At 39.6% G+C, this 27,297-nt stretch overlaps 1 protein-coding gene across 1 annotated transcript in view; it reads right to left on the bottom strand.

Annotated features, from left to right (window-relative positions):
- Positions 1–7,141: 7,141 nt before the first annotated feature.
- ccser2b (coiled-coil serine-rich protein 2b) overlaps positions 7,142–27,297 on the bottom strand; it is a 37,927-nt gene continuing 17,771 nt past the window's right edge. The window contains exons 3-14 of the mRNA XM_014982821.2: positions 27,087–27,254; positions 26,592–26,762; positions 26,432–26,505; positions 24,351–24,524; positions 22,375–22,465; positions 22,152–22,230; positions 20,736–20,792; positions 20,519–20,633; positions 20,126–20,209; positions 19,956–20,042; positions 19,668–19,793; positions 7,142–13,469 (exon numbers count right to left, since the gene is read on the bottom strand). Of these exons, the coding sequence (XP_014838307.2) occupies positions 13,053–13,469; positions 19,668–19,793; positions 19,956–20,042; positions 20,126–20,209; positions 20,519–20,633; positions 20,736–20,792; positions 22,152–22,230; positions 22,375–22,465; positions 24,351–24,524; positions 26,432–26,505; positions 26,592–26,762; positions 27,087–27,254 (1,643 nt within the window). The 3' untranslated portion in view covers positions 7,142–13,052. The remainder of the gene's footprint in view (positions 13,470–19,667; positions 19,794–19,955; positions 20,043–20,125; positions 20,210–20,518; positions 20,634–20,735; positions 20,793–22,151; positions 22,231–22,374; positions 22,466–24,350; positions 24,525–26,431; positions 26,506–26,591; positions 26,763–27,086; positions 27,255–27,297) is intronic.

Genomic DNA, 27,297 nt, shown 5'->3' with positions numbered 1-27,297 from the left:
CAGGCAACCTTCCCTGAGGCGGTGACCGACAACTCACACACACACACACACACACACACACACACACACACACACACACACACACACACACACACACACACACACACACACACACACACACACACACACACACACACACACACACACACACACACACACACACACACACAAAATGCTAATCATAAAACAAGTTTAGAGAACTCTGCTGAGGGTTTCTGAATATGTTTCACTTCTTATCTATTACACGGAAAAATCTGCAACATTCTACAAACACATGAGCCAGAATCTTCTTAAAAACTGATCAATATCCCCTTGAGAACCATTTTTTTTTTCCTTTTTCTTCTTCTTCACTAAACCTCATGTTCGCAGACTAACAGTAACCATGAGTAGATCAAATGTTCTTTCATAACTTGAATAGTTATGGCATTAATTAATTATGGTCTCTTTAGAAATCAAATCCATTCAGAGTGAATACAAAACTGTTAAACCAGGAAGTGAAGTTGCTTAGGTTACATGTGGTATAAAAACAACAACCAAAAAAAACGTACCGATGTTAGAACTTTCTAAAAGTTACACAAAGTCAAGTCTATGTGGGCCAAATAAATATGTAGTGATGAATCGTACAAGATTATGTTTGTGCAGAATTATTTATACGCCTGGCAGATTTAAATTTAAGCGTCTTTTTGATTTAACCGATACGTTTGCTTGAAAATTGTTAGGCATGGTGAAAATTGTTTCTGCCCTTCTAAATAATCAGTCAACAAATGAAACCCATCTTGTTGTTGCTGAGTAGCCATTTCCAGTTTTTCTTGAAAATGTATCTTTGGGGATGAGCGCCAAGTCTTTGAGATTAAAAGAAGTTTCCTTGCCATCTCCCTGATCTCAAACCCAAATCTGCCAGGAAAGTTTACGATTTTGCGCCTAATTGTTCTCAGTTCAAAAGAAATACTGCTTAAGTTGTTTAAATACTTAAAAGCCAGGTCCTGTGAGGTCAAAAGTTCAGACGTTCTTCATTACAGCTTTCTGAGAATAAGCTTAATATCATCTGGAGAAAACAACAAATTTAGCATAATCCAAAAAAAAACAAAAAAAAAAACAACTATGACCCCCTTGGAGTACAGCAACTCAGCAGGTTTTCCATCACCGCTGGTGTCACACCGAGCAGCGACAACAGCCATCTAAATGTAAATCACAGGCTGTGCTCTTACAATAAACTGAACACATGCAGTCTCAGCTGCGAGCCTCACACAGACACACCTCCCATTTTCCACATAAGTGTTAAAAAATAAAGTGCCAAACGTAAGAGGAGGACAAACCGAGGACACAAACAGCACAGCTATTTCACACTTCAGACGGAGGCACTCGTGACAAAGCAACGTGCAAACAGTTGAGAGGCAAAAACAGGATGAAACGCACGCACGCGCACGCACACAACTGCAGATTATAACGACTGTTCTTCATCTGCAACAAACAGGAAGCACTCATCTTACGCAGCAGGTTTCTGGCTGCTTTCAGCGAACTGGTTCACAAAGGGAAAGAAGCTTCTTCGCCAAAGGAGACATCAATCAGCATCCTCTGATGCATCAAACCACAAAAGAAGAGCATCCATCCAGCTCTTATTTTGTAAGCTTTAGTTTTGTGTTCAACCATCCAGGCCGATATACCACAGATCAGTTTAGGAAAGTCTAAAACTTACTTATGAGCTCAATTGTAAATCACAAAACGCAGCAGTGTCTCAAAGTCAACATTTAAGCATGACGCAAACATGAATAAGGTTCTTTACCTTTACTCGGGTTCAGTTGTTCTTTAGTCCACTTTCATTAAACAAACAGTCTTTAAAATGCTTGTCAGGTTTCCTCCACAGGATCTAATCCTCCAAAGTTGACACATCTGCTCCAACGTGCTGCATTAAAGCACAAAGAAACAAAATGGGAGAGTTTACTTCTTCATAATGAGAAATGATGTATGACTAGAATTTTCAACCTTTTCAAATATTCACCAACTTTAAAAACTAAAAAAAAAAGGTTAATCTATCTTTTACAAACAGCATGCTTGTTTGTATTAAAATTCCATATTGTGCATGTAAGCTTTTTTTTTTTTTTAAATTATGTAGAATATTGCACAAAATAAAAAATCCAGGTGAACTACCAAGACAAATAGTCAGTTAATATTTTTTTTCTTTTCTGTTTTTGAACTTTTCATTCATTCCATTCCTACAGTTCAGTTGAGAAAAAATACAAATAAGTAAAACAAATAAACAATATCAATTCAGTCTACATACTAAAATAATGACAGTGAACTCAAAGTGGCAAAACCTGTAAACTATGATGAGAATTAGCCAAACTATCATATTGAAAAGATTTTTAAATCACTATTTAAATCTAAATAAAATATTAAAGAAGCAGCCAGGCTCTCTCCCACAGTCATAATACACATAATAGTCATTTTACAGATATAATACAAATCATAAATTTTAGATATTAAATTAGAAAACCAATAATGTTGCTTCTCATGTTGAGGTATTAGAGAAACTTAATCAGGGTTAGTCAAAGCTATTCCAGCTGCTGGCCTTAGGCCAGAAACTGAGCTTTAATCTCTAGTGGTGTGGGCTGTTATTGACCGCTAGCGCCTACAGGAGGTGAAAAGGTGTAAAAGGTCATATTTAATGGGTTCTGTACCATAATCGTCAATATGCTTTCAATTTCCTGAGCAACTCTCTGTGACCCTATTAGAACATGAGTTTAAAAAGGGATTTGGAAGGTACTAAAGAAAGTTTGTCTGTAATGTAGCAGTTTATTTCTTAACTCTAACAGAGGGAAGCGCAGAAAGGTGAAGATGTTTTTATTATATGTGAAAGGCAATGAACGAGCTGCGAAAAAGTAGAGAGGCAAAGGAAATCAAATATAGTTACTTTGTCTATATTGCACAGAGGAAAGCCTTTCTTAAGTCTAGAATTTCCTTGTTGCAAACAATATTTTTCCTGGGGGATATATCAAGGAAAGAAGGAACTTAAACTGTGCATTTTTAAAATTTTTAACCATCGGGGAGCTGAAGATTTATCAGTAACCTAATATTTAACACTCGAGCAGATGACTGCACACTCATTTGACAACCGTCTGCGCTTCAGTCGGGTTTGGACGAACTTTTGTTTTTCACTTCCGCTTGTTTTTCCATCAAATAGGTTTTGCGTCCTTTCCACCTCCTGCTTTCTGCCACTTTTTATCTCCCGTATTGCTCTTTCAGCTGATGTGTTCGCTGATATTATTGCCCTCTGTGACTCTCAACGATCACAACAACACTATAAACTTCCACATCGCTGCTCGCACATGTCACGGCTCAGCAACGCTGGGTTTAAAGAACAAACTGTGAGTGAAACAATGAAAGCCTGCAGTTTCAGGAAGTGGATATGTGCTGCATGTAAATGGCATTTAATGGCTTCATTCAGCTGCTCCTTGCTTTGCCAACTGGAAACAATCTTTCTGTGCTGCCAGTAATGTCAGCAGCTATTTGAGGTTATTTCAAAAAACTTTTTTGAGATGCTTCGGAAGTTAGAGGCAAAAGCAATCCGTGTGGATTTGACCTTACCTGGACTGGCTATTTCAGTTGTCATCATAATTTCCTCCACCAGGTGGCAATGTAGTTTGTATTTTATCGTGTTACGAGACGCTTAGACGAAACGAAGAAGCGAAAGGAAAATTAGATTTTCACATTCTTGCGACTCTTTCATAAGATATTATTTATCCCTGACCCATCTGCTGTGTTTCTAAATCTTTGCGATATTTTTTGTTCGCTGACGTATGAATAACAAAAAAGAAAAAGAAAAGGAACCCCACAGAAATGGATTTTTACTGAGACTGAAGTACACGCAGGTTTAGGTTGACTGTTACGTAAAAGTGCTAGGGCTGGATAGCACAACACACTTTCGAATTTTTATTTCAAAAAACATTTTAGAAAAGTCAAGTACCACTTTTTGTACATTTTACAATTATTCCCCACTTTGAATTGACCTTTCAAATAACGCGCGAGCAAAGAAAGAAAAAGAAATCTCTGGTTGCAACACGTCAAAATGTGGAAAAGTTCGGGGAACTGCAATTTCCAAGTGACTGTACACATTCAGGCATCACATAGCTTCTTTGTAAACCCCTTGCTCAGTTTCTTTATTTTTATTCTGCCAAAATAATTGACCGTTACATTTTAGTCGTCGCAGGTTTTATCTCTTTTTAAACCTACGGGTCAAACCACTAATAAAACACGCACACACTTTTTTATGTTTGCGAATTAGCTAGCACTGCGGTGAGCCTCACTGCTTACCTTCACGTTAATGACACGGAAAAAGTCCATCTGTGATTAGCCCGCCTCCACAGGTAGAAGTTAAAAGATAAAATGGAGGGAGGAGAAGAGGTAAACAGGAAGGCAGAACATGAGATAGGAGGAGATATGCAGCCACTCACTTTTTTATATAAAGAATTTAGGATGCTTCTATTGTTTTGTCCCATAAAAACAACCTCAGGACGCTCGCAGTCCTGCATTTTTAATCAACACTCACTAATAATTAAATTAAACCGGTTTAATACTGTAGCTGTACTGACCTCACAGTGTGCCGAAACAACCGAACAGTATTCATTAAAACCCCATTTACTTACAACGGTGCTGGAGGAGCTATCCACTTTCAGGATTGCCAGAATCTCATTAATAGTGAGGATGAGGATGAAGATAATTGGACGCACGTTTCGCTTTCATTTCATGACAATTTGAACACTTGAACGCAACATTTTGTCTGGGTAGGGTAGACAGGTCATGGAATCAGAAAAGCAGCACATGCTCTTTTTTTAATGATGGAAAGACTTTCTCATGCAACTCCACCATCACACCGGAGATGAGAGTCTTAAAATGACTTTCTAAGGTCATGTCACAACATTATGCTCAAATTTAAGGCCGTACTTTGACTAGGCCACTCAAAACTTTTTATATATTTCTTTTTCTTTTTGGTGAACCTTTCAGACGTGAACTTAAAGTTACTCCTTCCATTATTGCAATTGATTGGAAGTTTAATCATAATACACGTAATGTCGCTGCTTCAATTTCAAGGAAGAATTGCAGAATTATTTATTATGTAAATGTCCTCTCTGGCATCTTCAAATTTTCATTGGTTCATTTTAAGTACATGTTTATTCAGTATTCACTTTTGTCAGTTTCAAGTTATTTCAGTAACAACTGAAATAACTTAAATAGAGAGGTGCCAGCCATTTTTGCCATTGGAAAGTTTCCAACCATCACCCCCAGCCAGTCACATTCACTTAAACGGTGCTGTAAATTCAAAGTTTGTTCAGGAAGCAATGCCAATTGATGTCGTGTCCCAGTTCTCTGTGCAATGAAGAACACGTATGTCTCTCATAATTCAAACGTCGGCAGGTGAGGGTTGGAATCTGGACCAAAGATGCAACTTCTGAGTTTCGTTTTTCAATTTTATTTAATTGCTACCAGATCAAAGGAGTACCATAGGACTCCGTCTTGCCTTACTCCTAAAATAGATGTTTTTTCTCTAGCTTCAAAACCAACAGAACCAGATGATCTTCAAAAAAAAAAAAAAATCTTCTGTTAAAATTACGATTGATGGGTCAGGTGAAACTTAAAGTGAGGGCAAGCTTTGAAAATGATTTGCCTCAAAGCCATAGGCCCTTATCATTCCAGCTACTGTAACAAGTTAGACAGCAGCGTCTGAGTTAAAATTTTAAAAAGCCAATCAGAAGGCGTTTTTGCTTTTGTGCTGACCTTTGACCTTGGTCTTAGAAGAGCTACTACAGGGCTTCCTGTTGCATGTGCGGTCCTCAGGATCTGTCTCGTCTTTTTGAGGTTGTAATCTTCAGCGGCAGGAACTGGCTGGGTAGAAAAAAATCCAACTGTGTGGGAAAATAACGAGGAGAGAAGCCGCCCCACTTTTACCTGCATCCACTCTGCTCTGCTCCGGAGGAACCTGACTGGAAGTTAAATACCGCTTCTCAGCTCTGCAGCAGAGTTACAAACAGTTCATCACTGTTTTTCGTGCTTCATTCAGTTTATTTCAAAGCCTCGTCGACGCAAGCAGAGAGAAACAATTAACCGGTTAGCGGGCATTTACTTCTCTGCAGCTAGAGCAAAAACAGCAAAACATTGAAGCACAATGTCTGACAGCCAGCTTTACCATTTGTTATTTTGTGCAACTGTTTGTTTCAACTGTTTTCAGCTTCCTGTGTGTGTTTGTCCCAGCATTTTTACCCATGCTTTCCTCAGCGTCTGAGCAAAGTGAACTATGGAATGGTTGAGTATTTTCACTTATCACTTTGGGGCCAAGAGTTTGCATGAAGTGACACAATATGTTAACTATGCGTTATGTGTTGGTGTATTTGTTTGCAAAGTCATATTTGTTTCAACTCTGCACTACCTTGAGCTCAGTTTCTTTAGTTGCTTTTTTACATGTTTCTTGACTTTCTTGGGTTGGAAATCAGCCATCATGACCCCCGACCCAATCATATTGGAAACATTGTAGAAATAATAAAATAAGCACTTTAATTTAAAAACAAAATCACTGTATGATCTTCAAATCTTTCTAATACAGAAAGAACCCTCTGCCTTTTTCGGGGATACGCTGTGTAGGAATAGAAATTAAAATAAGACTGAAAAGAAATTAGCAGTTGAAGAAGGAAATTGTTCCATCAACAAAAGCAAAATATTTGAGTTTTATTTTATCTAACGTCTGGGTGCTTATTGATAACTTCAACTATAGATACAAATAACGCTGATTGGGGGACAAATGTTTAGTGGGATAAACTTAAGTTTGACATTAGCATCACCGGCTACCAAAATGCTAACTACACATAGAGAACTGAGCGATACTGCCACCAATCAAACACCAGTAATGCTGCTAAATGTCTTCAGGTTATTCTCCACGTCTGCCGGCATTCACTCAGTTACTTTCTCTCATCTTTTACTTTATATATATAAAACTAAACATTTCTGTAAAGATCCAGTAAAAACCCTTGTGGACTTGACCCCATACAATAATCGAGTTGAGGACTTTATGTTTCCCCCTGGTGGTTGGCTGTGGTACAGTTTGCTTTTATTGATTCATGATTACCCATTGAGATGAATGAGATGGACAAGCTTTGATTTTTGTGAGTCTTTATTTCAGCAGCATTCAAATCGCCTCAGCCAGTGACAGAAGAGAACCATAATCAGTGATGAGAGGCAGAGGAGTGAGATGACCAAATAAAACAGGAATACAAGCTTTTTTCTTTTAAACTATCACTTGTGTTTGATTTGGTTTACGGTGAACAGAGAACATTTGGAAACTCACAGAACATCCACAGTACCCAGAGTGTTAAACCACAACTGTTCAGAGGCACAGAGTCTGACCGAAGCTTCAAACAGCAGTACCAACAGGAAAGCTTTAATGCTGCATTCAGGTCCAGTGGGAAACCAGAGAAAAAACTCAAGACCAACAAAAGTCTCCCAAAGTTTGAGCACTTCGACTCTGTTCCAAACTAACCTTCAACAAGTCAGACTTTACAAACTGAGGACAAAACAACTGTGCAAAATTTATCACGTACCTCGGTTTAAATAGAAAATGTCACCTGTTTTAATATTATTAATCTGAAATAAATGTGTGGATTTACATTAAAATGAGTTTTCAACAAATTTCAGTTAATCTCTGACAAGAGTAAAATGAGCAAATCACCTATAATTATACAAATAAACTGAAAAAAAAGTGGATATTTGTATCTTTATCTGTAATCTTGTTTCGCAGCTATGGAATTACAGGCGTAAAGCTTAAATAATGAAAGTAAAACGAAACAAAAATGTTCAAGAGTGAAATCATTATTACTGTGCGACATGAACGCAGCATTTATTTGACAACACAAAGTTAAATAATAGAGCAGTTTGGATAAGTCCAGTGTTGCCTCATGTTAAATAAAGTGCTTTCTTTGTTTGTTTTTTTTTAGATTCTTTACAAGCTCATCATTCAGACATAACAATGAATATTACAGTGAAGGAGATGGGGGTTTTTTCTTACAGTTTGTCACATAAATAAGAGTTAATGTAGCTGAACAGCAAAAACACTGCAGCAGATATTGCACCAAAAAAAATAAAAAAATAAAAATAAAGTGACACAAAATGGCTGGATGCTTTTCCTTCAAGTTATCCAAACTAAAGGATTCCCACAGAGGGATTACAGCAGAAAACGAAACAAAAAACACACACAATGCAGTTAATATCATGGATACACATAACGCACAATAACATGTTGAACTTCCGTTAATAATTTACAGTGAAATATATAGACACGGGTTCACCTGCAATGTAAGCTTATTCTAGAAACCCGCACAACACCGACACATCTGGGGAACTCCGTCAGGCAGAGAGCCCTGCTTTTATTTCTTAGTTCCTCCAGTTTATTTGGAAAATGTGAAGATTAAAGAGTGAAATCTACCCCAGGTTCTGATTTGAGATGTCCAGAGTGTGAAAACAGGACAAAGACAAGCATTTCCAAGCTGTCAGAGGACGAGGGACAAGGAAGCGATTTCCAGGTTTCGCCAGTTTATCTACACTTGGGATGTTTATTGATCAGCAGCATTTTTAGTGAAAGTTCACACACACACACACACGCACACGCACACGCACACACACACACACGAAAAGATTTGATGTTTTGCTGTCAAAATGTCTGGGTTTCGAACTGAGATGAAATCAAGAAATTTGTTTTAATAAATTATTTGGGACAAATATGGAGGACATACGTCACAAAACGTTGGTGCTCAGAGATGTGTCTGGTAAAAAAAATAAATAAAAAAAATAAAAAAATAAAACTCGTACCACACAAAGAAATTTAATGTATTCAGCTTAATATATAAAGTCTTCAGTCAATTTACAACCATAAAAGATGAAGCAAAGAAAAAGTTTTCAAGTAAAGAGCGGTGAAATTGGTTGAGGATAAACTAAGGAGAGTTGAAGAGTTTGGGACAAGATGGAAAACAACGAGAAACTGACGTTTTTCCCTCAGCAGGTTCAGTTATTGTCAACACCCAACAACATCACCATGATTTCAACATTTTATTGTAGAAATCATTTAAAAAAGAGGACAAATGACAAAAGATTTTATAAGTTACGGTTGATTTCACTAAGTCGATTCAATGGAAAGGAAAAAGAGTTAATCAATTATTGGTTGGACGACTAAATATTCAGGACGTCAGTTTTTCCAAGGGTCGAATACTTTATGTTTGTGTGCAAAATGTTTACCTCGTCAGGTTTGATTGTCTGAGTTCATGCTCACGCAAATTTCCAGACTTTTCCCAAAACGTTCAGGGAAAAAAAAAAACATAAATAAATAAATAAATAAATTACAGAAGCTGAAATCGTTTTTAAAAACAGCAGAGCGTTGGTGGCGAGCAGCTCGGCCGTGTTTGGCTGGACACCGCCGATGAGGCAACTCCTCATCGTGAAGGAATCTCCCTAAGATGAAAGGACCTTCAGGTTTAATCCAGCTCTCGGTCGTCACAGCTTGTGTGAATATTCACCTGCCTAATCCAGTGTAAGCCTTCGCTAAGAAACTGTTAATCTGCTTGCGGTTTTTTTTTTTTTTTATTTATCACTCCCGAAATCCTGCCTGTGCTCTCCGAGCTTCAGATAAGAACTCATTAGCAGCAGCCGCATGTCCGAACCTTCCCCCGCTTTAACGACAAAGCGCACCAAGGTCAGAAGGGCACAGGTGGAGCCTGAACACCCGGAAAGTGGAATGAAATGTAGAAACTTTTAACAAGGATCTCCTTGTTTTCTATAGCATTTTCAAGAAAAAAATAAAATAAAAATCAGACAAAACATTTTGGAACTGAAAAACTTTGATGTGTATTTTTCCAATCCAGTGGAAGATGAAATTTGGGGAGAAAAAAAAAAAAAAAAAAAAAAGCAACCCGCCCAACCACCCGCGGGTTTTAACCGTGTATGTGTGATGATTCATTTAACAGGGAACAACAAAAGAAACACGAGGATGTGCTGCGATTCCACACGGATGCTGCTGCGGATCTGCGCTGCCATGGCAACAAGCCATAACTGCTACACCTGGGCAGAAGATGCCGTTCCACTACTGGACTAATAGCTGGTACTAAAAAGAAAAAAATAATAATACTAATACAGCGGGCGAGGTGCAAGGGAGGGAGGTGGACGAGAGAGGCGGTCAGAGAGTCACGAGGCAGGTGAGCACTCCGCCATAAACATCTGTGTTTAGCCTGGAAACAAAACGACAAGAGGAAGAAAATAAAAAAACGCACAACTGGATCTCTGTTGGTTTGATGAAATATGACAAAACGCGCCAGCGTTTTGTTTTATCAATGCTTCCTGTTCTGAAAACATGATCATATGTATAATAGAGGTGGTTTCAATGTCGATGTCAATGCTAAAACTCAGAGATGCAGTTGACTTAAACATTTATCCTCTCTTCATTCTGTAGAAACGTACACAAAGTTTGACCGGATGAGATCCAAACTTTCGATCGCTCTTCATGCTGACTGAGTTTTGTTTGAATTTCTAAATCACGTACTTAAAAATTAAAATATTTTTGGCTTTGCGACAGCCGTCTTTGAAAACGGGTGTGCTACAGTCAGCGCTAGCTTTGCATAGCTAAATTAACTCAAATAGACTCTTGTAAACCTAAGTGTAATTTTAATATATTTGATAAAAATGCTGAAATTAGGAATCCAAGTTGAAGATTCTCGCTCATGCTTAAAAATCTAAAATGGAACCAAATTATTTTGCATTTATTCTATGGATGCAATGACTCCTGCATTTATTTATTGTTAAGAAGTCTGGGCTGTGAAAACTGGAGGTATTAATGCTATTTTTTGGCATCGGGATCAATTATTTCACTCCCGACAGAATCATCCTACACTGATTTCAGATTCTTTAGAGAAAAGTTTACTCTTTATCAACTTTTACTGTATTTATGAAAGGGAGAGCTTTTTAGTTTTCAGAGAAAACATTAAAAACTTGTATTTTCTGTGGTGAGCTGGATGTTTAAAAGGTCAAAGACAAAACAAACAAACAAACAAAAAAAAAAAGAATTTGACTAAAACAAACCTTTTTTTCACAGAAAATGAAAAGCGTCAGATTTTAGGAGTTTATGATCTCGGAGAATGACATCTAATTAGTTTCATTTATTCCCACCAGTCAAAAACCCAGAAACTTTCTTTTTCTCATTAAAGCTTTAAGCTAAACGATGGAATCATCCAGTCGTATATAAAAAAAACTCATCGCTTTCCTGAAAACTCACCAGCATCTGTGACTTAGAGTCGTTGCGTTGAAGCGAAGCCAGTTTGCATATTTCTGTGTCCGTTTGTTTTTTTTTCCTAACGGTGTTGCATATTTTATTCCAGAGCCGTTTAATGTGAAAGCAGGCAGAGCCGACAGATATTCGCCGATACAGATGTCACAGGATCTTACTGGTGGGTTTGAGGCATCGGCGGAGCGAAAATGTCACTGGGTTCAAACTTCCTGAAGGAATCCAGGCGAGTGCATAACTCCTCGACTTAGCAAAATGTTAGGAACGGTTCTGGAAACGTGTCCCGGTTTCAGATCGGGCGCCGTGGAAATGTGACATTCCGGCTGAAAGCTGTTTCGGATGGCAAAACGAGGCCCAAATGTCAGGATTCGTTTGAGGAACAAAAAAAAAAAAAAAAAAAAGATGCTGAAACAAACGGCAGCTCCTCTGCTGAATGTTAACCATAAGATAACTCCTGTAAGGATTTAGATCCTTCAGTTCAGAGCTTGGATCAAACATTGCTTGGAGAAGGATTGAGAACAAATACTTTAATAGAAATGTCACAGAACGGCCACAGTGCGAGAGAGAAAAAGATCCCAGAGTGGCGTTCTAAAGCGAAAGGGAAAAAACTATCTCCACACAGCAAAAAAAACATTAAATATCAAGTATTTTTGTCCAGTTTCTAGTGCAAATATCTTAGGTCGGCTAAAATAAGACCTTCAGAAAGACAGCAGCTTGTTTTAAGTCAATACTTCCTTGATATTAATAAAAGAAAATACTAGTTCTATTGGAAGATTGTTTTCACTCAGTTTTAAGTTTGAAGATCTGCCAATGGAAGTAGTATTTTTCCATCAATGTTAAGTATACTCTTAAAAAGAAGCTACTAAAAGTTACTTTTAAGATAATACACTTGAAATTAAAAATAGCCAAGAGATTTGCCCTAGAAACTATACAAAGAAAAAAGACTTGGTAAGATTTTGTGTTTTTGCAGTGCAGCTTAACCGGATAGTTTGGAAGAAGATCTTACTTGAAGCAACAGCTAGACAAATCCATATTCTTCCTTTAGGAAGGATTTTTTTCCCTGTGAGAAGCTGGGGATTTAACCAAGAAGAAGAAGAAGAAGAAAGTTCGAGGCTCAAAAACTTCAGAAGAAAAAGTATTTCCTCATGTCAAGGTTGTCTGAACGAAGAGATGATAGACAGCAGGCAGAAGGACGAAGGGTTCCGTCTCTTCTGTGGTTGTGGAAAGGGAGAAACAACTGGACCAGTGGTTAAAAAAGCAGAGAGGGTGTGTTGCTGAAGGTGAACTTAAGATATTAGATATCGGTTTGCAGATCAAGAACTCCAGTGTTATCCAGGAATACAGTGAGTGCTTTCGATGGAATGCAAAGAAGGCCGGGTTTCACGTCGGAGACTTCATTTAAATTAACGCTAACACTTTTCCTCTCACAGAGGCTGGGCGCAGTCAGTCTGAAACTCACCAGAGGACCAATAAAGATTAAAATGTAAGCAGCAGCAGCAGCATGTGAAACATCTAAGGTTAGACTTTAAATGACGTTCGGTTCCAGCGATCCGCAGTGAGATGACGACGTCTTCCAAATCAAAGGCACAAATCCATGGTTTTTATCCGTGACGTCTTCTGAGATCCAGGTGGTATCAATCTTCCTAATGTAGTGCTTTTTTTGTTTAATCTGAGCTCAGAATATCAATATTAGGATTCAGGGCGGGTACGGTCAATCAGTCGGCGTGTTTGATTGCTCGCCGCCTCAGTAGCTCTTTGGTTTGGGGAGATGCGACGATCCGGAGCCGAAGGCTTTCGCCTTCAGCCCCGGAGAGTTGGCGCGATCCAACAGCTGCCTCGACGGCCTCGCCTTCGGGGACGCCAGGGCGGAGCTGTTGGCGGCATGAGACAGGAAAAGGCGAAGCTTGGAAGGGTGCAGAGGCATCAGGGATCTGGAATCGGTCCCTCTCCTTTCCGTCTCTTCTTCCTCCCTCCCCGGCTTCCTCTGTGGGTTTCCATCGTCCGTCACTCTTGTTGGGGTTGTGCAGGTGGCGGCGATTGGTTTAAAGGATGGGGGGAGACCATCAGGGGGCATTTCAGCATGGGCGGGGTTACCTGAAGGCGGCGCTTGGTTTGTCAGTGGTTCCTGGTCTTCCTGATGGGAGGAGTGAAGTACCTGTGACTGAAAACAAACAACAAACAAAAAAAACAAAAAAACACATTTTAGGTCTTCATCAGCTAATGGACACACACCTGGCTCTGATTTTCGACTAACATAAAAGCTCGGTTCTGGACGGGGTTCTGCAATAACATAAACCTCCAGCTCTTTGTTGCATAATTTATCAGGTGTTGGAGCCGAGTAGAGACGGAGCGAGCTGTTCTGTCAGGTGGACAATCGTTTCACACATCCACACTTTGATCCGAGAGTCAAACCGCTTTGATTCATCTGCGTGTTCGCTTTCATCTGTTTGTGTGTGTGTGTGTGTGTGTGTGTGTGTGTGTGTGTGTGTGTGTGTGTGTGTGTGTGTGTGTGTGTGTGTGTGTGTGTGTATACAGCTTAATTACAACACCGTTACACCGTTATTTAAATTTACTTGTTGGTTTTGCTTGCTTCCTGTTGTAGTTGCTGATTACTTTTCCTCTCACAGCTCATGGCAGCCCTCTCTGTGGTTATTGAGTAGAAAAGCAAATGACTTAAGTGCTTGTTGTTCAGAGCTAGGGGACTCGTGTCAAGCTGTCACGAAAATCATTGGAAAAAAAAAAAGCCGTTTAAAATGATCACATTCGTGCGTGGTCATTTTTCGGAGAGCTCAGAACAGAAAGAAGCCGTTTTTACCTGTAAGTGTTTTTGCCGAACTGAGCACAGCTTTAACTGATGATGGTAACAAAAGAGTGTACCCTGCTGCGACTGAATTATCAGGCTAACTTTACCTATTTTCTGTATGTTTGTGCATCGTTTCGGGGGAAATGTTTGTTTTATATGTCTTATGGGGCGGGGCAATAAATCAATAACAATATATAAAATAATAGAAACATGATCGACAGCAACAGATAGTACGACTGATAAAAGGTTCAACATATAGAATATTCACCGAACTCCGATCCAGAGCCTCACAACATTCTGGGAAATGTAGGCAGAGGAAAGTCTTTATCTCCTCAACCTCTCTCTCTCTCGCTCTGTGGTTACCCAACGACAACTCGTTGACTAACTTGCGCAGCAGCAGTTTCAGGTTTTGCCACTGTTCCTCATAACAGCTTAATAATAATAATAATAATAATAATAATAATAATAATAATAAAAACAGCATGGAGTGAAAATTGTGACTAAAAGAAGAAATGTCACACTTTTAGTCAGTTAAAAAGGTAATCAATAATTATCAATAGACTGATATGAAATTCCTATGTGGCGATACAGTTTTCAGGAATATCGTCCAGCCGTAATATCTTGTTTAACTAGTGATGTGTGTCCTCTACTTTAGTCACTTTACTTTAAGAAATCCATTTTTACTTTCACGCTATAATGTATTCATGGTTGATTGCTGTCGGTGAATCCTCAAACTGTTCATTATCTAAAAATTGGAAAACGAAGAAAAAGCTGATTAAATTTCCAGCTTTCTAACCTTTTATCCACTTCTGATGTTTAAATTTGTTTAAGGAATGCGCATTTAGACAGACAGATATATGTCAATAATTTGGGGGGGAAAAACAACCTTAGATTCCAGACTTTCCAAAGGTTTGTAGTGGAAAATTAGAGAAAACTGTGGTTTTCAGTTATGTAATTTCAGTCTAAAGTAGTTATGAAGACATATTTTGGAGAAACACAGTTTAGACATATTTGCTGGAAAAAACAAACAAACTCCTGGTTGATATCAGCAGTTCAGGGTAAGAAACTAAACATTAACTGGTAAACACCGACATCTGGTGGCTAGAAAAGGAGCTGCAGCCTGTTGGTATCCGCATTTCCGACTGAGACGTTTCAATCCATCCTCATAAAACATGCATGAGCAGCCAGAGTGAATAAAAAGGACAGGATGTAAACTCAAAATCACAAGAAAATTCACAGAAATGACGAGATACCTTACAGAGAATGGTGATGACAAATGAAGAGCACTCTCCTATTTTCTCTTATTTTCTCTCTTCTCTTTCTGCTGCCAACCCTTTCCAACCCTCTAAGTGTTCTGATGAGATACTAACATAAAGTGCTGAACCTCCCAAACTGCCCTCTTATGAGCCCCCCTGGGGCCCATCAGGGCTATAATATCTCGCCACATCGCATCATCACTAAAATCAACAATTAGAATCGTGACAATAATGGGTAAACATGAGCTTGTCGAGCTGAGCTGCAGGCAACGAGCTGCTGTCAAACTCCTCAATTACCCTGGAAATTATTAGGACTGTAATGGAGCTCTGCAGAAATATGGCTTACACGCAGATGAGGAGAAACACAGGGCACTCACGAATGAAGTGAATAATGCTGATTATTGGGCAATTACTGCATGTACTGCTACGGGCTTCTTTGGTCAACAGTGACACGGGACAAAGAGAGCAACTGAGACAGGCTGAGTTTTACTGTGAATAAAATGCCTGTTGGAAGGATACAGTGCTTATTTTTACCTTACAAGGGTGAGAAGTTCAATAACTTAAATCCCAGTTTAGCTCAGAGAAAAGACAAAAGCTCAGAAACTCCATCTCAGACTCGACACAACGCAGTCAGCATGTTAAACGTTGAAGTTCATGACAGGACAGTTAGAAAAGGAAGAGTTATTGGAAGAGTTGAAGGATAACGCGTCTTCTTTCCAAAAGCAGGTGTGACTGCACCACTAAGAATTGCCAAGTTATGTCTGGATGAAAGAGGAACGCTTCTGGAACGTCTCATACTAATTTGCAATGCGTCATTAGAGTAGACCATGAACTCATCTGTTTTTCATTAGAGAACCAAACGGGAGGACATTCGTATGTCAGCTGAACCTTAGTTCAAACCGGTTGGTTTGATCCGGTTTGAACCAACAGGAGAGCAGACCTGGAACTCACTGGAGTGTTTGCATGTTCAGCCTAACTTGGGACCGCTGACGAGACGAGCTGCAGAGCAGAGATACTCAAATCCAGGAACAGAGGGCCGGTCAATGCACCCTTAGACAGGCAAAGTGGAAAGATCCATAGTCTTGTTGTAATGAGACCACTTATCCTGACTGTGTGAATTCTTCGCTCTCATACTTGGGAGTGTAATTTCATTGATTGGAGCCCTTTTGGACTTTGACGGATGGACAGGAAACGGGAACATCCTGACAACTTGTTTTATCTTGACATGGACGAGACTAAAGTTTGTTCTATTGTTGCTAAACTTCCATCGGAAAAGAATTCATCCTCTTGAGGACCACCCTTCAAGATCGATCCCAAAGATATGCATTCCTACTCCTAAGTCTGAGCTTGGAATAATGGGGCAATGGATTTGTTCAAGTCACAAAATAGAAGTAGTGGTATTAAAATTCAAATGATAGAAGTTGGGTTATCTGAGGACCGATGGTGTGCGAGTTGGGTTTCTTGAGAAGGTTTGGGATTTCCGAACTGCTGCAATATTATTTTACAGAGGTGGATAAGACCGCCTTAGCCAGTTCCTATGTTGTTAACGCTTCGATCAGCTCAAGGGGTTGACACGATTGCCTTCTCAGAAACGCTTTGAAACAAAAACTCAGAGCTTTCTGAGAAACGACTGAAATACCCACAATATTTAAGTTAATCTGCACAGCAGCTTGAGAGGACTTAAGGGTTTTGTCTGATGTGAAGCAATCATTTGCAGAGAGACAACCATGTGTTATCTGCAGCTTTCAGCAACTATAAGTCCTTTTAAGACCTTTTGAAATTCAATACAGGAAAAAGATATAAATATATTGGATGACTGAGAAATTGTGTATTACAGTGAGGCATAGCAAAACCTGTGAACTCAGCTTGGATCCCATGATGCAGTCAGAAAAGCTAGAAAGCTAGCTCTTTAGCAAGGATATAATACCAGCTAGTAACCGGGAACCTCATCTGCAAAGCAATGAAGATGTTTACTTGCAACTAAAAAAAAAGTTACATTAAATAGTCCCACCACAACAAACCGTAAACAAGGCCAACTTACATTTTCTTAATAAATTTAAGGCTTTAATTTTAGAAACATAAATTTAAGAATTTTAAAGGATGCACAGACACTCTGGTGTTAAACTACAATTTCCACAATCTTCAGCTGCTCAGCAACTGGCCTCCAGGTGGCAGTATTATCAATGAACGTTAATCTGTATTTTACCATCAAAGACTACATCAGTTCGGAGTGTGACTAACTTTCTCCAGTTGTGATTTACAGCACCAGCTCAGATTACACAGTCCTCACAGATAGCTTGCTTTGTGGGAATCACAGTGGGAAAATGGAGGGGAGAAAACTGAAAATGAGGAGACGGAGAAGGTTTGACTGCAAGACAAAGGAAAGTTGCTACTGTACCACGCTTTGTCACTGAAGTAAAGCACAAGATTTTCCACTCCTGAGCGAAAGCATGGAGAAGAGACACAGAGAGGAGAGGAGGAGGAAAGGTTAGAGGGGAAAAAAGCTAAAAATAGTCAGTTTTCATTGCAGTTTAAAGCACAAGGAAGATTTCCTTTGTTAAAGAGGTCGGGACCAACAATCCTCCCAGAATTTCTGAAGGTCTTTCAGTTTCTTTGCACTTTCATTTTTCATTCACTCTCAGTCTAGGATTTGTCCATTTTCAGAAGAGTATGTTCTTTGTTTGTTAAGCCTTCTATTTCTCATTCAGGCACTTTATGAGCCGGGGTTGTGTTGACAAGGACAATTTAGTGTAAACAGAATTTTCAGAGAAATTGTTTTGAGCCGAATGTCACGGAGGTCAAAACTGAATCCTACTTCTCTTGTCAAATCTCTGCAAATTGTCATAGATGACAGAGAAAAAGAAGGATCTTAGCTCCAACGAGGGGATTTCCAAAGAGGTGAAAACCCAAACGTTGACTCTCTCCTGGGTCTTGACAAGGTTTCCTTTACTTGGAAGACATGCTCATCTGTTTGGGGATGCAACCTCAACTCGTTTAGTCGCGTCGAGTTATTGAGGAACAAAATGTGCAAACGTACTTTGAAATACCTTCAAAAAGCCTTGGAGAACTATTGATCAGGAGGGCACAGAAGCCCTGGCTGCTTGGAAGGAAACCTGGATGGAAAGCATTGAGAAAGCTGAATTTCAGTAAACTTAAGTTAAGCTCATGTCTGAGGTCAGTTTGCAGTCAGGCTTGCTGATAAATATCCCAATGGGTGAGTTAGGAGAATCTCTTTGATTTGGGGGGAAATGTGTTTCGAACAGATGATTCAGAGACGGAGCCGGTGGAGCAGATTAATTCTAGAACATCAATGGATCGGTTCAGGCAAACCTGAACTGCATCCTGCTCAGACAGGAGCTTCAAAGGTTTGAAAGCGATGGCAAGAACTTCCTCCAAGTAGATTCGGCTGATTTCTGTCAAAACTGTTGCATTCATGACTAGTTTTTCAAAATTTTCTGTGCATTTTTAAAACATTAAAGGCTAATTAGTGAACGTCTGGTGAAGGAGTCTTGACAGTTTTGTGACTCACTCTTTCTAGCAAGGTGGGAGGGGATGCTTGGCTTGGGCCTCCCCCTGATAGGCCTGGAGCGCTGATACTGCCAGGGTGGAGAGAGAAAAGGGACAGGAGGAAACACCTGAGACGGAGACGGGGACAAAGAGAGATAGAGAAGATGCTGATACTCCACATGGAGAAAAGACGACAGGATAGATGAGGGACGAGGAGAAAAAAAAAAAGAAGGTAGCCCTCTCAGAAAGTTTCCCCTTAAATAAAAGGATTTAAAGCTAATAAGTGAAACGAGGAACAAAAAAGAACGTGGAGCAAAAATAGCCGCAGGTAATGAAAGTGAGATTTCAGAGTGAGGAGAATAAAAGATGCTTTCTGCCTGCACAGTTTGTAAAAAAAAAAAAAAAGAAATACAATCAGAAATTCATGAATCAGAGTCGGAGATGGTGCAACCGATGGCAAGAAAATTTCTAAAAAAAAAAAAAATAAATAATAAAAGATTTCTGAAAATATAAAGTCTTTCAAAGTAAGAAGAAAAACAAACTTTTTACCCCACAGAAGAGACTTAAAGATGTTTCCTGTGAGAACCTTTAAACTAATGGTGATTAGTTCAGATTATTACATTCTATTTTCTGGATTTTTCTGTCCTGGACTAACAACAAACATCATTATAGGTTCTGTTTGTGGATCAGCCTTGATTTAATTCATAATGAAAGTGTTCAAGTATGTGTGTGTGCATGTGTGTGTGTGTGTGTGTGTGTGTGTGTGTGTGTGTGTGTCAGTGTGTGTTCTCACAGTGTGTTCTCTCCACGGTGTCTGCGAGGCCACACACTCGCTTTGTGTCAGACTTGTCTGTGTTTGCTGCTCCATCCTTTCAGATGCCTCCTGACAGCGACACCTGGTGGTCAGCGTGGGAACAGTCTGCACACGCACACAATCTTCAGTCATACACAAGTAGACAGTGACTAAAATATTTAATATTTATTAATGTCTAAAGTTCTCAAGGCTGTGACGGGCTTTTATTAATCCCTTTTTTTTTAACTAAAACTGAGCAAACTGAAGCTGCAGCAGCATCAAACTCACCAGTTGCATGGTTAGCTGTGCAATGGTCCGGTCTCGGCTCCTGAGTTCCTCCCGGAGCTGCTGCACCTCCTGAAGGAGCGCCTCCACCTACAGACAGGTGGAATGTTGAGCCGAGGGATTATGGGAAATGTAGGCTAACACAGAAGACTAACAAGGCTGAACTTGCTGACCTGCGAGTCTGAACTGTGAGACAAGTCGTTTGTTTCTGGACTTAGTGTGTCTGTGGTCAGAGTGTCGTCGTCCAAATCCTCCTCCTAAAAAAAAAAAGAGAAAGAAAAAAAGAGTGGAAATAAACATATTTAATACATAAAGACATGGTTAAATTAGAAACAAGATTAGGCTTATAGATGTCTTGATTTATTCAATATTTTGATGACTCATATTTAATATATAAACTCTCAATTTCTTCTGGAGCCTGCCATCAAGGCTCCAGCAGCCAAATGTAAAGTTTTTTTAAACCATGCTTGGAAAATAAACAATGGATGATCTGACGTTTGCTGCAGACTTCTAAGTTTAACGTCTCTTTAGACAAACTGTTGGTGAGGAAGAGCGTTCCCTTTCACCTGCAGCAGCAACCTCTGCAGGAACTCCAGCTGTGACCGGACTGCAGAGCAGTCCTCAGCGAGTTCCTCCACATCCAGACCCAGAGCCTGAGGAGCCGGAGAGCAGCAGGCCGACCTGCAGAGTTTTAACCAATGTTTACAGAAGCAGGCAGAAAATGCAAAGGGAAGCTGTGATTTTAAGAGGATGGAGGAAAGAAAGACTGGCAGAGCACGCTACCTGATTTTATCCTCCTTTGTCTCAGGGTCCTGAGAGAGTTTGTAGCACTGGATATCACTGTGGACCGACCATATGATAGATTCAGAGTTAAAGAAGTAAAAAAAAAAAAAAAAACACAAAAAAATTAAGATTCACCAGCATGAATTCAGTTAAAAAAAAAATCCGCCCACATCGACTTCTTAACTCATCGTCAAGGTCTGCAGAAGCCTTAGATATCTGAAGTGGTGTTTATACGGCTCTGAAAGCGCTCCAAAGGTGGAAATTGGCCTTGAGTCTAACCAGTGGTGTCGATGTGCTGAAAGCTCAAGCAGCCTTCACATACTGAGAGTATTTAAACATGAGCAGAGTTCACCTCATCAAGCTGTGCGCTGTAAGATTTTCCTATTTTTTCCCCATCCACAGAAAAAAGAGGTTAAATCTCCACATTTTCCAGAAAATTCTGCCATGTTTCTGCCTCATCTGAAAACACCTTCCCTCATTCTCCCACCCGCCCACAGCCAGATGTGGCGCCCTGGGCTGGAGCCTGTTTTGGTGCCCAGTAAACTAAGAAACAATAATTTTACTAATGCAAATTACAGTTTGTTAACAGGTAGCCCTTTACGTCAGCAGATATGAACTGATGCATTGTAAGTTTAATACTTCTTCTTGACAATAAATAGTAATGTGCTGTACAAAGAACTGGTTTTACTAGAATATTGTTTATACTCATAAAAATCCTAAAATAATACAACCACCATGAGTTTTATACAAAATTAAATGATTTCAAAACGCCCATTCACTTACAAGAAAATAAAAAGTTTTTGATGCCCCCAAACAACTGGAGCCCTGGGCTACTGCCCCTGCAAGCCCAGCTCCCACCATCAATTTCAGTCAAAGTGAAATTAGCTGCATTTCCATTACAATCAGAAATGAACAACACTGTTGATATTCTGCAAATGTTGAAAAAAAAAAACACTATTTAGCAATTGGTTCAATTTAATAAGAGACTAAATTAAAATCACACGTGAATAAGTATGTTCATGCGATAAGTCATTAAGTACCATCATCCTCCTACTACTAGTACAACATCCAGGTGGTTGGTCACATGACTTGTATGATGCAAGAAAAAAGGTTTTCCAGTCCTGTTTTGTGAAATTAATTTGGAAAACAACTTCATCCTAGCACAAAAACCTTTTATTGAAAAACATTTTTCCACCCCCACCCCCAAAATTGGACTCGATTCAATTAAGAAAATTTATTTTCGCAATTCGGAGCTATAATTGCAACAGAGACACATCTGCCAGTGGGAGGAAAACTCATAAAGGGATCATTTTTCCTGAATGCACCACTACTGTAGCTCTATCATATGCTAGAAACCGTAAGATGGTTTGATTTAACTATAAACAGCCTTAGATAATAAACCAGTTGTCTTCTCACCTCTCCATGTCGTTGTCCTGCGTTCCCCAACAGAGCTGTCTTCTTCTCCACTGAGCCATGCTGGACAGCCCCTCTCCATCTGCAAGGTTCAGTTTCTCAAGGTCATTTTTAGCAGATGCAAAGCAGGAAGTGACACCAAATGTCCTTACACATCCTCATGAGGATTCTCTTCCTCAGAGAGGACAGCAAACGTGTTTCTTTATCGGACTCTACATAAACATACCGCTATGCAGCGAGGAGTCCTCTGGGAAATCTACGTCCAGCATGAGGTCATCGTCAGCCAGATCACAAGAGTCCAGGTTGTTTAAGAGATCCTGCGTAAAAGTACGTCTTTAGGGAAATGTTTGGATAGATTGAAAGCATCAAACATCAAGTTTTAGAAAAGAAAAATAAGGAAAACTGATATTGGACATTATTTGAGTCCATTCCAGCTACAGTCTATCGGATATTTGTGACATTAAAAATGACATTAAAGATGATTTTTTTAAAAAACAAATCACCTCGGGTGTATTCTCTGTCAGATTTTTAATGGTTCCATGAAAAATTATTGTTTTTTTTTCTTTCTGATGTTGACATCATTTTCCAGAAAAGTGTGGAATTTCAGAAGGATTTATTTGGATAATTGTGATTAGAAAAATCCAGAATTTCTTACCATACAGACAATTCTTTTAAATCTCATTGTGTGAAGTTTGATCCCTTCTTTATTTTTTTATGCTTCCTTAATGCCTTTGTGCCATCTAAACTGGAGTTAGCTTGGGAACTTCTGATCAAGTTTAAAGATAGTAGAGTTGTACTTTTTGGGATTTTGAATTAGTTGTGAATACATCCGAGTTCAATCAGTGACTTACAACCCAAAACGAGAAAGAGAGTTGGACAAAATCCGCATGTCAAAGACATCATATGATTAGAAATCATGTAAATCGTTTTAATAAGCCAGTTGTTTTTCACAAAATTCTAAATTTTATCTTCTGCAAATGAACTTAGCAACAAAGTCTTGAAATTCAAAAAATTTTTCAGATTCAGTTTTGCTTTTTTCTCCCCCACACTCAACAAGAAATTGGTAAGAGAACAACCCCGAAGAGCAACACTGACTCCTGGTGGTGACGACAGACAAACACAGGTGTAAATTCAAACAGGAGAAAGACTTCAGCCTTCAGCCGAGAGCTCGTTAAAGTTCTCAGATCGTTAACGGCCCGCGCTCGTTAGGATCAAGCACTGAGCGAGCCACAGCTCATTAACACAGAGGACACACTGAGACAGCAGGCCCATTAACAGCCTCTCTGCATCACTCACTGGGTCCACCGGCTGAACTGAACTGAAGGTCGGAGTCCGGGCCTAAGCCTGCTGATCCTCCTTCAGCTTATCTGAAACCTCTGCGCTTCGTTTATCAGACCCAAATGCTTATCTCACAGAAACCGCAAAAGCAGCAAAGAGTCAATGTCGGGTGAATAATTATGAAATTAGACCAAAAGCAGAGCTGATTAATTTTCTCAGCTGTGACATTAATCTGCTCAAACTGCTTATTTGATCAGGGAAAAAGATGTAAGTTTGAGAGGTTCTGGTCCTCCAGAAATGATATTGTGTTTTGAATACGTTTAAAAAAAATGTATACCAGTAAGAACTCAGCTTTGTATGCTGCAAAAGAATAAGAAAAAAAACCCTGAATCTGGTTGGGTTGTACTTAGCAGAAGGGGACATCAGAGGGCGCCAGAGAACGTTGTTTAGACTTTTTCAAACAGCGCTACAAATTTTATTGATGCTTAAGGGTCCATCCAAGCTGCACCTTCAATAGATTATGGTTCTTATGTGAAATCTAAAGCAATAAAATCAGCCTGATATGAAATTTTTATATTTGGCTTCTGGTTTCTGGGTCCTGTGAAGCAGAGAAGTCCTTTATTGGCCGGAGGAGGGGGAGCTTAAAAGTGGATTGATTTTGTGAAAATGCACCTGCAAAGGAACAATTTCCAGGGGAAATATGGAATATCAGTCCAATAATCTTATAAATTCATTCCCCTGACTGAACTGTGGAGTTATGCTGCAACATATTTACAGTTCCAACCCCTAGAGTCTGGAACAGCTCTAATATTTTGCTAGAAACCTTTAGCTGTTGGTGAGGCGTAATAAACCGATCTCCCCCTCTGGTTACAGCAAGAATAAATAACTGTCAGCTGAGTAAACGATGAGGTCTAGACTCCTTACGATGCTGTTGATGTCCGAGTCGAAGCTCCCGATGTGGTGGGTGGTGTTGCTGTTGGTGTGGATGGAGGCAGTGGTGGTGGCGCCCCCCAGAGGCTCCAGACCTTCCTCGTCCCACATGTAGGTCCCCCCAGAGCCACAGCTGTCAGAGGGGGACAGGTCCAGAGAGGAGCCACCCTGCGAAACGGAAAACCTCAGGATGATTTCGATTTGAACTGACGACAGTCTAAGGTATATTCTAGAAATGCTCTTTATTCTTTTTTTGTGAGTTTTCCTCCAAGAGCAGATTATTTCTTTCTGCAAAAACACTCAATCGCATTGCGTGAGGTCCTATCTTTGTCTCGTCAGTCTTTTAATATTTGACCGAAATGTTTCTTCTCTTTTTTTTCTTTTCAAGACGTATTTCTAAACCTTTGTGGCAAATTCTAATCTAGTGTTCCTGATTTTCTTGCTGTGGACAATTACACCCTCATTGTTTTGACCACAACCCATTTCTCCCGCTGGCACTACACTCTCGAGTTTGTTTTGGTTGTAGCTTTACAATGCCCTGCGCTATAGATAGCTTCCTGCTTTTGAAGCGATCTCTTGTCTGCCTACACCCATATTTGCATTCGAACCGCGCCACAGCTGACTTCAACCGAACCGAGACCTAGGTTTTCAGGCGGACCAGAGTTTGCTTTTTTTGGTCTGCATCTTTGTTTAAATTGTGGATTCACATCTCTGCAAATGAACTGGACTTTCTAGACACACAAACTAGAGTTTGGCTAAGGTGCACTAAACAGAGCTAGAGTAGAAATAAAATTTAAATCTAAAGCATTTGTTCGGCCACCAGCTGAATCACTACCCTAAGGTTTTCTGCCATTGCTGTTACATTACATTAAGGCTGCACAACATCTCCTCTCACACCGAACTTCATAAGTACAAGCTAACAGCTGTGTGGGACAACGTCACGTCCAGCTCTGAGGCAAATCATTTCTACAGGTTAAGAATTGAAACGTTTGCTGAAATAGGCTTTTGTGAACAGAAAACGATTGTTCCTGTGATTCTGCTCCACTCATGTTTGAAAAGAACTCAAAGCAGGAACCACATGAAGCATTTTCGGTCCAGATGTCCAATGAACTTGGTGGGACGGTTGCAAAGCCGCAGCTTGCTGATGGGAGTGTTTAAGCTTCCAAACAATGAACTGATGAGTTCACCTATCTTTGCTTTGGGTGGGGTGAAACTGCACCTGCAGCATCTACAGAGAGTAACAAAAAGCCGTGTTTGTTTTGGATTAATTATTCGGAGCTGTATAATGTGAATACGTAGGTTTTTTTTTCCTAGATGAAAATCTGGAGAAAGATCTTGAGTTATCTCTCTGCACATTTTCAACTTGTAATGCTTTATTTCAGGAAAACGGCTTCAGTTGGGGTCAAGATATCTTGACCTGGACATCAAACAGGAATTCAACATTTTTATAAATTTCGAGGTAAACCAATGAGCTGAGGCGTACTCAGGTAACGGCGAGGAAACAAACACATTACAGTTTAATTCTAGGATCTTATAATGGCTAAAATAAAAGTTTTTTTTTTAAATATGATCTAAAAGCGTAAGGCAATTTCAATTTATGTCGTTTTTTTAGAAGATAAAGTTAGATAAAAACACTCAATGTATAGAACTCTACTCTGAATTTACAGCTGTGGAAACAGGATTAGATAAAGCTGAACAATCTGGCAACCTCTGCTCCAGAATGTTAACTCACAGCCATTCATCAGCAAAGAAGTTAGAAATACTACAGGTTTGTGTGCTTGGATCAATACATTTAAATTTATATGAGGCCTTAAAATTGAAATTTTTGGGTTACTTTGAGGAAAGAGCTAAAGAAAAAAAGTTTTGGACCTTAGGACAGGAAAACCTCTGCAGGAGCCGTCGCATTGATCTGGTTCAGTAAGTGGACCAGATAGATTAATGTTATATCTCTAACAGTATAGTTAATCTGGGTTTAAGCACCTTTTGACTATTTTTCACCCATATATTTTAATCAAAACAAAATAGGAAAGAGAAGTATTGTTTAAGGTTTTATCTAACTGGCTTAAACCAGTTACCTGTTCATGATAGTCAGGCTGACTTGACTTTCTCCGACGGGCAAGTTGGTTAAGTCGGTGCTCGTCTTTATCACCTGGACACAAAAACAACTTTTCTTTCAGTTGGAATAGTTAAAGTATTTAGCTGACCTTAACAGCAACTTTTTAAAAAAAAATTCACCTCTGATGGAAGTCCAGTCCAGACTATCATCCAGGAAGCACAGTCCTGTTGTCTTGGCGACCGTGCTAATCGCGTCCTTGTCGTCATCCAGCCTGGTGCATGACTGGTCGAGTCCTGAGTCATCCTCCTCGTTTTTGGATGAAAACAGTAAGATGCCAACTCCTCCGTTTCCTGACATCAACAACAACAACAAAAAAAAGAAGAGAACGTATTAAAATGCAAAACGTAAAGGAGATCGGTCACACAGAGTCTAGTTCTGATTTTGAACAGAGGATTTTTCATGTAATGCCACATTATTCACATAAACACATCACCGACCAACGCATTTTCTTTGTTATGTAGCTTCTATGCTAATATTTACAGCAAAACATCAATCAATCAAATTTTATTTGCATAGCACATTTCAGCAGCAAGGCATTTCAAGGTGCTTTACATAATTAAAATAAAAACAGCATGTGACATTGAATAAAGTAAGAAAGAGAAAGAGTGTCTCACCGAGGTTGTCAAAGTCATCCATGTATTCCTGGCTGATGTCATTCCTGTCCAGGGAGGAAGTGGAGGACAGGGACATGTCCTCAAGCGTCTCACCGACAATCGATCCCACTCCCTGGGACGCAAGGTCGTCAGAAAGCTGCTCCATCTCCGGAGCATCTGGAGAGTTTTCTGCAGGCAGATCAGATACAGAGTTGAAACCAGACCAGAATGA

This window comes from Poecilia mexicana, unplaced genomic scaffold (assembly GCF_051168715.1).
Source record: "Poecilia mexicana isolate PSO_F unplaced genomic scaffold, ASM5116871v1 scaffold_19, whole genome shotgun sequence".
Classification (NCBI taxonomy): domain Eukaryota; kingdom Metazoa; phylum Chordata; class Actinopteri; order Cyprinodontiformes; family Poeciliidae; genus Poecilia; species Poecilia mexicana.
This window is presented reverse-complemented; position numbering and strand designations above follow the sequence as displayed.